Source organism: Mixophyes fleayi, chromosome 10 (assembly GCF_038048845.1).
Source record: "Mixophyes fleayi isolate aMixFle1 chromosome 10, aMixFle1.hap1, whole genome shotgun sequence".
In the NCBI taxonomy this organism is placed as follows: domain Eukaryota; kingdom Metazoa; phylum Chordata; class Amphibia; order Anura; family Limnodynastidae; genus Mixophyes; species Mixophyes fleayi.
This window is the reverse complement of record NC_134411.1, coordinates 59,501,945-59,514,622: the sequence shown is the minus strand read 5'-3', so window position 1 is coordinate 59,514,622 and position 12,678 is coordinate 59,501,945. Positions and strand designations below refer to the sequence as shown.

At 39.2% G+C, this 12,678-nt stretch overlaps 1 protein-coding gene across 3 annotated transcripts in view; it reads left to right on the top strand.

Annotated features, from left to right (window-relative positions):
- DUS2 (dihydrouridine synthase 2) overlaps positions 1 to 10,179 on the top strand; it is a 326,095-nt gene extending 315,916 nt beyond the window's left edge. For 2 of the 3 annotated variants that reach the window (XM_075188820.1, XM_075188819.1), the window contains exon 16: positions 9,850 to 10,179. In XM_075188820.1, coding sequence (XP_075044921.1) covers positions 9,850 to 10,075 — 226 coding nt within the window. In that variant the 3' untranslated portion in view covers positions 10,076 to 10,179. The remainder of the gene's footprint in view (positions 1 to 9,849) is intronic. The other variant, XM_075188822.1, reaches the window with a different exon arrangement.
- The last annotated feature ends 2,499 nt before the right edge of the window (positions 10,180 to 12,678 follow it).

The window sequence follows — 12,678 nt, the reverse complement described above, 5'->3', positions numbered from 1 at the left end:
CGGCCCTGCAGTTTGGTGTCTATCTGTATATTACACCCTACACTTATAGTTAAATATAAAAAAAACAGCCTGCAAAGGCTGTATGCTTAATAGAAATGCCCAAAGCAGCTTTTCTGTTTGGGTGTATATTATTGGCAAACCTTATTAGTGCAAATTATGAAAAATACAGTTTAATCCCTGCTAGTCCCTCCTTAATTCTACAGCTACACACACCAATCCAGGGTGGCAGGCAACGGTCTAAAAAGAGCTATTGAAATTGATAGCAAAAAAGGCAGTTGGGTGTCTGTCTGTATTTTACACCCTACATTTATAGTTAAATAGAGAAAGAAGCAGCCTGCAAAGACTGTAACATAAATAGAACTGCCCAAAGCAGCTTTTCTCTTTGGGTCTAGATTACACCCTACACTTATAGTGAAATTTACAAAACAGCAGCCTGCAAAGACTGTACGTTAAATAGAAATGCCCCAAGTCCATTTTCTCTTTGGGGTAGATTACACCCTACACTTATAGTGAAAGTTTTAAAAAGATGTTGTCATCATCCTCACCCTCATCAGTGTGTACATCATCATCACAGACTATTAATTCATCTCTGCTGGAATTCGCCATTAGAGAAGTGTCAGTACTTGGATGAATTTGCCGGTAAAGGCCTTTCTCGTGGAAGATGTAGTTCATTTTGATGAACATCATCTTTTCCACATTTTTCGGAAGTAACCTCCTACGTCGATCACTGACAAGGTTCCAGGCTGTGCTGAATAATCATTCTGAGTACACACTGGAGGGTGGGCAGCTTAGGTATTGCAAAGCAAGTTTGTACATTGCTTTCCAAATGGCTTGTTTTTCTTCCCAGTATGGAAAGGGACTGTCTGACATTTCCATATCAATTAACTCTTGAAAATAATCCTCCACCATCCTTTGCATGTTAATAGTAGGATTGGTTGGAGTTATGGACAAGGTCACACATTTTTCTGTAAAATCTTTCAAACCAGCCCAGATGTCAAACTGTTGTGGTCTGCCACCTGCGTCATCCCTGCTCCTGTTTGGAAAGTGCAATTTGGTGCCAGAACCTCACGTGCCAAAACTGCTGCCACTGGTGCCACACTGCTGCCACTGGTGCAGGACTTACACAAACAACCACATCCTCATCAACATCCTCAGCGCCCTCGTTGGCTACACAAATCTCCCCCTCATCCTCTTCTAATTCCAAAATGTCATCCTCACTTGGTGTATCACTGGCTACACTGGGGCTGTTCAGGCACACATCAGCAGAGATGCCAAAAGGGCCCTTCTTTATGAGTACACTATCAGAATGGTCACGATTACACATACCACTCGTGGATGGACTCTCCTCAGGGATTGGTGTAATTTCTGATTCTGAGCATACATTTTCCTCTAATGCCTTACTGTTTTCTTGCAGCTCAGCTTTCACACGCAACAGTAGTTGTGCACCACTTTTGGACTCCAAATTACTTGGTCTTGCTTGGTCACGAGTGACCTTACCACAAGAAGGCTCCATAACATTTTTAGATCTTGCACTAATAGAGAAAGGCGCAGGCCTCATTCTTTCTTTGCCACTGCGTGTATAGAATGGCATGTTGGCAATTTTGTTTTTCACGGCAGTTAACTTGTCATCAGTTACACCTCCTTTTCTCTTCAACACGGTAATATAATTTTTAGGTGTGTTTTTTTTCCCTGACTTAAAAAGACTGTACTTTTACATAAGCTTTACCAGATGACGTACATGGAAGACTACCATCAGGACTGGTGCCAGCAGCTGCTTGCTGATCCTGCTCATATGTGGACTGCAGTGAATCCATTTTAATGACACCCCAAACACTTGTAGTGCAAATTCAGAAATATATACTGCTGGTATATAATAATTTCAACACCAGAAAATAGATTTTTGGGCAATGGGGAAAATGTCACACCCCAAGCACTTGTAGGGGCATATTCAATTGTTAACGAGACGGGTGTAAATCTCGCGCTTGAAAAAAAAAACAAACCTGCGCTCGTTTTTTCCTGTTCGAGCGCTCGTTTTAAAAAAAAAACCGCTCAATTCAATTGTTAACATTGCATCCACCCCCTTGCGCTCTATTATTGGTCCTAGTGAGTTTGAAATGAGGAGTGGTTAAGGCAGTCGTTATAGTATAAAAAATTAATGCAATCAAGAAGAGCCCCAGCACTGCAAAGGAGATTGGGCCCCTACACTGCAATCAAGAAGGACCCCAGCACTGCAAAGGAGATTGGGCCCCCACACTGCAATCAAGAAGGGCCCCAGCACTGCAAGCAACACTGCCCCGCCCTGGACAGCAGATTAAAAGATTTTACAAGGAGGTAAATTTTTGGGCATTTACAAACATTTCTTGAACACTGGCCAAGCATGAACATTTGTAAGGTACAAATATTTGTGGGACAGTGGGCAAGCCGGACATTTCTTTGAAGGTACAAATATTTGTTGGGACTTTGCGTAAATGAGTGTGTGTAGGTAAAGCATCATAAAACTGAGGATTTCGTCAATGGTGAGTAATTTTTTTTTCTTTTTATAAAAATCTATGGTGTACATGAGGGTGTTTACTATATTTCTTGGGGTTTTATTATTTTTAATAAAGATTTGTGGTTGGATGAGGGTGTTGTGCTTTTATTTAACATTTTGCTTTGTGGAACTACAGATCACAGCCAGCCATGGGTGTAAGAGCATGTTGGCACTTGTGGTTCTACAAGTGCAAACATGCCCTGGGTGCCAATGGTACGCTGGTGCTTGTAGTTTTTTTTTTTCATACAAAAACCCCATATATTACCCTACTACCCACAGCCATGGGGTAGTAGGAAGAGCCCTAGTGCTATCGGCACTGGGCTGGGTGTCCCTAAGGGGGTGGCCCGCTTACATTTTTCAGCGGACCACACTCCCTAGGGAATCCAGGCCAGCGCTGAACAGTCTGTGGGTGTTTAGTCATTATGGCCGTGGGACCCAAACTGCGTTTCCCCCCCCCCCCCCCTCTTATAGTGCCTATCACCCCGGCTGGTTTGCCTAGTGCTGGTTAAATTAAAATAGGGGGAACCCTACTCAAAAATTTTCAAAGATTTTAACACACACAGCAATAGCCTGCCAGCACTAGGCTTAAGACTAAATAGAGTGGGGAGCAAACGATTTTGGTTTTAAAAAATAAATAAATAACATGCTACTTTTCACCATTTTGAGAGCTAACTGAGGTCAGGCACAACCACCCCCCCTCCTTAAAAAAAAAAAAAAAGAAGTTTAAATACATGCACCACTAATGGATTTTTTTAAAGGGGGAACTTTCAAAAAATTATTAATTATTACACTTTTATTTTTTTTAACAAATAGTACTTTTCAGTATTTAGGTTATTTTTATGAACTTTTACACCTATTTTTTCAGTTTAATGTATATTTTTCTTAACTTAATAAAAAAAAATTTTTATTTGAGCAGACCAAGGAGGTGCGAGATGAAACAGCAGATTTGCCTGTTTCACCCACAGCGTTAAAAAACAATTAAATAGCTTTATCCGCTGAGGGTTCGCATCCAGCCTATACTTTAACATTGACAAACGGTTGGAGCACGATAAGACCGTTTCGGTAAAAAAAAAAAAAGATTAGAATTGCGGGAGAAGTTTCCGCGCTCGAAAATAAGAAAAAAAAAAAGACTTAACTCGCTCGAAATTACAAACTCGCTAACAATTGAATACCCCCCGTAATGCAAAATCAGAAATATATAGTGCTGGTATATAATTATTTCAGCACCAGAAAATAGCTTTTTACTACAGGGGAATATGTGACACCCAACACTTGTAGTGCACATTCAGAAATAAATTGTGCTGGTATAGTACAATTTCTGCAGACAGAAAATAGTTTCTTTAGGAGGGAATATGACACCCCAAACAGTTTGTAACGTTTGCAAAAATGCCTCCTCTCTTCCTGCTCTAATAACTGCTCTCTTCCTGCTGTAATAAGTGCTGTAATAACTGTTCTCTCCCTGCTCTAATCCTGCGACCTAACCCTTCTCTCTCCCTCTGTCAAACGGCAATGGATTGCTGTGGAGGCGGATATTTATGCATTTGAAACATCGCGAGAACCGAGATCCGACGACGTCACAATGCCATTTTGCCTCGTTTTCAATTCCGAATAGGCGGGAGAGTACCGAGCCTGCTCGGCTAGGTTCTCGGATACCTGAAGTTCAGGCGGGTTCGGTTCTCGGGGAACCGAGCCCGCCCATCTCTAATTGAGAGTCACTAAGTGCCTTGGGCCTATTCACTTTTTTTTTACGTCTCTTTATCAAATAGTTTACATTTCATTGACCTTTTCACCAAGTTGAACTTGAAATGCCTGCAATGTCACTTTTTGGAAATATTGTAATAACTTCAAAAAAGAAGTGAATAGGATAATAAAGAGAAAAGTCTATCCAAAAGAAATATGCATCTAAACCTTGTAATATTAAATAAAATCAAATGTATTATGTGAACTATATAGTGTTGAGAACTGTATTAATATTTCAGTGAGATAAAGAACAAACATAATGCTTCTTCAAATTGCTCATCTATAAAAATGGGGGAACGTAATTCATTTAATAAACTTCCCAACTCCACAATCATAATCCATCTGCAGTAGTAGTTTTGCCATATTGCCTCCCCTTGTGCACAATAAAGCAGCAATTTGTTTTTTTTTTATATTTTTTAAATACAAAATTAAGCATCATTAAGCAGGACCTGATAAATGGTTTCAGTTGCCCTAGGTTAATATACCAGTAGCTACTCCCCACCAATGCTTACGCTCGTATTCAGCAACAGATTTGTAATTATGTGTCTAAATTTACTACAGATTCAATTATTAATTGCTCATGCAAATTGTATTTTCATTTCAAATGCTTGATTTTCTTTACTGCCTTCAATAATATAGAAACATAGATTAATAGTAGGTAATTTAAAATAAATGTAGTCTTCAAACTCACCGTTTCTACAGCACATAGCGGCTACCAGGCTTCAAAACTGCATTGAAGAATTTAAGCTGCATTGTTTTCATTTAAAATCAGGACTAAAATGTTAGAATTCAAAGTACCAGTTCACATCAAGCTCCTTTTTCTTGCTTTACTAATCAAGTTATACGGTTGGCACTGCTCACTTCAGTAACAATTCAACCATGTGAGCAGCACAAATAAGGAGTTAATCACACTCCTAACGTAATAGATATATTCAATTATTATTTGGCGCTCAGACATACAGATTTATTGTAGGAGTTCATATTTATTCAGAGATCCAAACATTCCCTCTGGTTTAACAGAAATTGAAGATAAACCTTGATCCAGTTGTCAGTGCTGCTCGCCGGATGTCTCTGCTGGCCACCTGTTCACTGCTTGTATTCACTAGTTCTGTTCTTACAGCCTGTGTCCGCTGTCTTTCGCACGGTCTCCTCTTAAGGATTTTTCGCTCACACAAGCAGGGACAGGAGAGAAAATTAAGGGGAGAATATCGTGAAGTCTGTAAAAGTATTTTCTTTTATTTCCTGCTTCCAAGTTACACTCACATTAACATAAATTTAAAATAGCATAAAATTGAAGATAGGTTCTTATCGGTATGTCTCTTGATGTTATCAAATGTCTGTCTGTTGTTCTAATGTGTTTTATCTGCTGCCTGGACTTTTTCAAGGAAATGTGATTTCTTTGAATATCAGCTTTGATTACCGATTAAATTAGGTAATTAATTAACCTGGGTTGTGCCGGGCGCTCCGGCTTGTTAATTTACATTAAAAATAATTAAAAAAATGTAACTCTTTTATCTGTTTTGTAATACCAATCTACATACATATTTGTTCAATGCTAACCACATATAGGGGCATATGCAATTGTCGGCGGAAACTCGGAAAATCCCGCGGTCCGCGCCCGATTAGCGTTATTACGGTAAACGTGCACGGAAAAACAGTTAATACAGTAATTTACTCGCTGGATTTAAGCTCGCAGCTCCCTGAGCCGCGAGCTGAAATCCAGCTACATATTACCGTATTAACGGTAATAGTTTTTCCGCGCCGCAAAAAAACAACAATTTAATATGCCCCATAGAGTCATTAAGGAGAGCAAGGCAAAAAAAGGAGTAAATTTGATCCTGAACAAACCATATTATAAGGGGTGCAAGTTAGTTTATTATTTAGAATGTAAGAAAAATACTGGATGCTTTTTCATGTGGCCCACAAATACAACAAAGCTTTATTTCTACACTGAAATGTAAAGTTGATCTAGGACAAGCCCTACCCCAACTATAAATCTGTCTCTACATTTTAAATTTGCCTCCCCCTCCAATGCAACATGGTTTTGCCCAGGTGCAAAGTTACTCCTTTTTTTTGCTTTGCTCTCCTTAATGACTCAGGCCCATAGTCTTAGCAGCGTTGCTGATCTGGACAAAAATTGCAGCATCAGGAAATGCTCTATACTTATTTATATATGATTGTTAAACTTGAAGCTGGTCAGCAGTACGATTAGGATTATGTATTCTTAATAGTGTGTTTCATTTAATCCTGTTGTGGGTTGTTTTTCAGCATTTATTCATAATATGTATAAGGATTGTTTCTATGTAACCAAATTAGGCAGTTTCATATGATTTCAATCTCCAAAACAGTGGTTGCATGCTTCTTATAGAATTATTATAATATATAGAATATATAATTCTTATTGCGTTTATGTGTAAATATTAAGTCGCCTATATGGATAAAAATTCAATATGCCGATGACAGTATGTCAGATATCCTTTAATATTATGATAATTCTGCATGTTCATTTAATAAATAGATTACAGCCATTTTTGTACAGATCGGTATCACTGCTAAGATTATACGTGGTTAGCATTGGACACATATGTATGTAGGTTGGTAATACAAAGCAAATAAAGGAGTTACATTTTATGATTATTTGTAATGTTTTTGTTACTATTTACTTCCCATGATTTTATAGTGCACTATTTCAATCCTCAACATCTGCGCTGTATGCAGATTAACAAGCTGGACCTCCCGACACAACACAGGTGAATTAATCACCTAATTAGATGGATATTTAAGGCTGATTTCCAAAGAACTTGCATTCCCTTGAAAAAGCCTGGGCATGAAACGCGTTGGTACAGACAGACAGACATTTGATTAACATTAAGGTATATACCAATAAGAACCTATCTTTATTTTTATGCTGTTTTAAATCTATGTGAAGTGTAAACTGGGAGCAGGGAATAAAAGAAAATACTTCACAGCGTTCTCCCGTTAATTTTCTCTCCATGCTTGTGTGAGTGAAAAATCCGGAAGAGGAGACTGTGAGAAAGAGAGCGGACACAGGCTATAAAAACAGAACCAACGAATACAAGCAGTGAACAGGTGGCCAGCAGAGACATCAGACGAGCTGCACTGATTGCATGGAGATGTTATTGAAGGCTATTAAAACTACTACAGAAGGTTATTGTTTAGATATTACTATTTTACACAACTGGATTAAGATTTATCTTCAATTTTTCTCAAAACAGAAGGACCGTATGGATCATTAGACTGCATTAACAGGAGCTGCTACATCGGCTCACAATTTTATAATATCAATCACACATACATTGTGAAGAGAAATCAACAGAAGTATCTATATACTGTAGAAGCATTGGTTATTCACAATACATATATTAATTGTAAAGCCATGGTCTATTAAACACATTTTACATTTCTTGTATTACTTCAAATTTGGATAGTATGTGTGAGCGCCAAATAATCATTTAATTTTTCTTGCTTTAGAATAGGCAAACTTTTGTATTATATCATCATACTTCAAGCTCTGCATGAAGTTGCATTCAATGAATAGTAGTGCAAGATCGGTGAGCTTTTTTTTTTTATGTAAAGATGACAGCATGTAGTTTTTTTTAACCTCCTTTTAAGCAAAAACAGATCTTTCTAATTAGTGTCTGCCATATGTAAAAAGAGGTGCTACACTATTTCAACATTTGGGAAAATTGATTCTATCTTACATTTTTTTTTAATGATGTCAAGAGTTTTGAGACTTCTGATTTATGTTTAATATTTTTTTGCTGGTCATATTTTTTATCACCTTTCATAGAGGGGCACACTCTTCATGAAATACATAGTCCAAATCCGATTTGTCGTTTTGTAATAGATGACCTGCTCTGGCTCGTCATTTTGCATGCCACTTAACTTCCCTAAAAATCCAAACAGAATAAGTAGTTCTCAATAATGCAATAACATAGAGGGAGCTTTAAATTAAGAAATGCTGTACCTCATCAAGAAGTCTTCAATTATGCAATAACATAGAGGGCGCTTTAGTATTAGTAGTTCTGTATAAATTTCTCTTTTTTTCTCCAAATAACCTTCAGTACATCAATACCACCAAAATATTTCTCCACAATTGACAGCTGACAGCATCTTATGTGCTGTCAGGCTGTCTGCCTGCACAGTGACAGTCAGTGCCGCCCCCATGAGACCAGCGCGGGATCGATCATTCCTAGAGCACCAAACCCACTATATAAAAAAAAGATATATACAACAGTTGGTAAAATTATATAAATTGTGGCTGTGCCGCAAGTCCCTCACCTAGAAGCCTAAGTTTGTGGGGTATGAAATATCTACATTCATAATGTCTACACAGTTAAAATGTTTACATGCATAACGAGTAGACATTCAAATTGTTGATATCTAAAATGTTGACACACTGACATAATGTCTACAGGGTCAGAATGTTGACATTCAAAATGTTGACATAACTAGATGTTAAAAAAAAGCAATAAATGTAAAAAAAAACAGCTTAACCTACTCTGGTTCTAGCGAAATTGGGGTGACAAAAAGAGCGGGGGCCCCCTGAATTTACTGGGCTTTGCCAGCCTGGGTTGGTGGCACAGGCCGGTCAGCTAGGGATGGATATCCTAGAGAGACTGGGTCTGCAAATAAAAACTGCAATACTAGTTTTGGTAAAGCTGTTTCTGGTTACACTTAGGTTTTCTATTTTCACATTTATTGCAGGGTATTTATTACATTTATTTACATTTATGTTTTTTTACATTAATGTCAGCATTTTCAATGTCAACATTACAACCCTGTAGGCATTATGAGTGTGTCAAATGTGTCAATATTTTATGTCAACATTTTAACTGGACATTGAACAAGTCAACATTCCGTTTATGGTGTAGACATTTTGAATGTTGACATTTTGACTGTTGGCATTTCGACTTCATCTCATTTAAGCGTGCATCTGATGTAATTTTTTCTTACCTGTCCTTCAACAAATCACTGTTTCCTTTTCAAAATCTCTCTGAGGGTGCAATGGTAGTCCATGACACTGCAGAATTATAAATTATCAATAGCAGGCTGAAGAAATAAAACAAGGAAAAATACTCTAATAATATAGTGCTCTCCTAAGTCAAGATGCTATTTTGAAAAATATGATGAAATGATCTTGTTTCCTTCCACGCTCCAAAAACACAATAGTAGGTTATTTGTCTGCTATTAAATTGACCTTAGTTTCTCTCTGTCTGTGTGTGTGTTAGGTAATATAGATTATAAGCTCCATTGGGGTAGGAACTGATGTGAGTGAATTCTCTGTACAGTGCTGCGGAATTAGTGGTGCTATATAAATAACTGATGATGATAATGATGAAAGATGAATGCAGTTGAATGAAGGATAAATCTGCTTTATTGGCACAAGAAGGGTAAACATGATGCAGTCTCTGTCACATCTTAGGTCCTGTTTGCCACAAGTGTGTATGTTTTGTTATTTCACTGCTAACAGTTGCATCTTTTAAATCACACTTTTTAAGTAATGTGAAACATGCATTTTATGTTGTCCATGCAAACATGTTTTTCTTTTATTTCAGGGACAAGTCAAAAAAGATTGCAGAACAGACTGCAGCCATTGTTTGTCTCCGTACGCTAGGGCTTCCTGAGGGAAAGATTGGTGAGGGAGAAAATGACCTTGTTCGAAAACGAAAGAGAGAAGTCCAGAGTGGTGGTATAGAGAGCCCACCGCAAGAATCACTGACTAAAAAAATACACCAAAATGATAAGCACTTTGACAACTTAAAAGATTTACAACAGCTTTGACACAACCATATGAATGTGACTCCTCACAAACTTTTTTTTTTAACCTTCTTGTTTTATTATATTTCATCTAAATACAATAAACAATAAAAAGAAAATTAAATCAGTCTTGACCGAGTGTAAAGCTAGCCATTTCTGTTTTTTCTCAAGCTAGTATTTTAGATATAAAGGGCTGGAAATCATTTCCTTTCCACTTCAGGTTGATTAGAACAATGAAATAATCTGTCCCAAATATTCATCAACATTTATTTATATAGCACCATCAGATTCCCTAGCACTTTACAATTGGGAACAAACAGTAATTGCACTATGTTGATAACTAAAACAATTGTTAAAGCCACACTTGGGTAACTCCTTGACACACCATGACTTGCTTGTCTAACGGTTCCTTCCATGTTGCTGTTAATTAATCAACTTTGCCTTTTACTGATCATGGTGTTGTTACGGTTCTGATGCCTTAGTCAGTATTTGCACAGGCTTACCTAGGGATCGGAGTCTAACGGCCTTCACCAAGAACCACCGCAATGTAGGGTGGACTTTGCTGCCGAAGAACCGCAGGTCGCAGCCCCCAGGTTAGCCTACTGACGTAAGGGAGAAGGCTCTAAGTGATGGGTAGTCAAACAGGCAATATGACAAGGTGATGCAAATACAGGCACTAACCGTGAATTCCAGGGTTTGGAGCAGTAACCGGTTAGATGCACGGAGTCAGTTGTGTGCGTAGCAGGAGATGGATCCAGAGGAGTAGAAACACAGCCGGGTCGGTACACAGGAGGTCATCAGGTATACGGTGCCAGAGGGAAATCCAGAGAGTTGTCAGTAACACAGCTGGGTCGGTTTACGGATTAGTCAGGCCAATTCGCGGTGCCAGGGATAAAGCCAAAGAGTAGTCAGGTCACAGCCAGGTTGGTACACAGGAGTAAAAGGAATATGGGAGTACACAGGGAGCAGGATCACAGGAGTCAGGTACACAGGAACAGGAAACACATTGCTCTGACACAGGTAGTGTGTCAGAGCAGAGTATAGAGATTTGAATTCCCTGCCCAGGAGTCACATGACTTGACGCTGGGAGAACCCGGAAGTGCGGGGGCGCCATCGGGAGACAGCGCTGAATCGCCAGAGCGGACACAGCTGCCAGACAACGCTGACAGCAGAGCGGGGACAAGGTAAGATCATAACAGTACCCCCCCTTCAGGGGCGGCCTCCAGACAACCTATAAGGCTTTTGAGGGAACTTGCTATGGAATCTCTTCAACAAACTTGGAGCATAAAGATCTCATGCAGGAATCCAAGAACGCTCTTCAGGACCGTAGCCTTTCCAATCAACCAGGAACTGTAAGGAACCTCTGGAAATCCGAGAATTTAGAATCTCCTTAACCTCAAATTCCTGATCTAGCGCAGAAATAGCAGCAGGAGGTTTTTTGGAAGAGAAAAACTTGTTAATAACAAGTGGCTTGAGAAGGGAAATGTGAAACACATTGGGAATCCTCAAGGTAGGAGGTAACTTTAATCTAAAGGCCACCGGATTAACGACCTCTATGATCTTGAAGGGGCCAAATAAATGGGGGAGCGAATTTCCTAGAGGGAACCAGCAAGCGAAGATTCTTCGTAAACAACCATACTTTGTCACCAGGAGCAAGTAATGGAGATGGTCTTCTTTTGTCAAATGCTTTTTTACTGATGGCAGATGTGTGAAGCAATTTGCGTTCAATAAGATCCCACCTAGCCGAGAAGTCCGATAGAAGGGAATCAACTGCAGGAACTCCAGAAGCGGGTAGATCCTTGAAGGGTGGAACTTTAGGATGAAATCCCTGAAGAGCAAAAAAGGGAGAAGTGGAGGTAGAATCATGCGAATTATTATTGTGAGTGAATTCTGCCCAAGGTAATAAATCGACCCAATCATCATGTTTAGCTGAAATGAAACATCTGAGAAATTTCTCCAATTCTTGATTCGTCCTTTCAGTGAGACCATTACTTTGAGGATGATATGCAGAAGAGAAATTCAACTTAATTCCACAGAGACGAGAAAAAGCCCTCCAAAATCTTGCCACGAACTGAGTTCCCCGATTAGAAACGATAATATCTGGACAGCCATGTAGGCAGAAAATCTCTTTGATGAAGAGTTGAGCCAGAACAGGAGCAGAAGGGAGACCTTTTAATGCCACAAAATGAGCGGCCCGGGAAAGGCGATCAGTGACCACCCATACTACTGAGAAACCTCTGGAGGAGGGTAAATCTGTGATAAAATCCATGGAAAGATGACTCCAAGGTCGATCTGGAATCGGTAGAGGTTGCAGCAGACCGTATGGAGCTTGACGAGGAACTTTGTTCTGAGCACAAGTGGGACATGCCGTCACAAACTGTCGAACGTCCGAGTGGATAGATGGCCACCAATAACCACGGGAGATAAATTCCAAGGTTTTCTTTATACCGGCATGACCAGAAAAACGAGAGGCATGAGCCCATTTAAGGAGTTTTGATTGAAGATGTGGAGGAACCAAAGTTTTCCCGTGAGGAATAATAAAGTGAGTGGGAGTAGTAGCCAGAATACATTCTGGATCTAGGATGGGTCTAGAACCCTCTTCTTCTGTATCCATGGAGTCGAAGGAA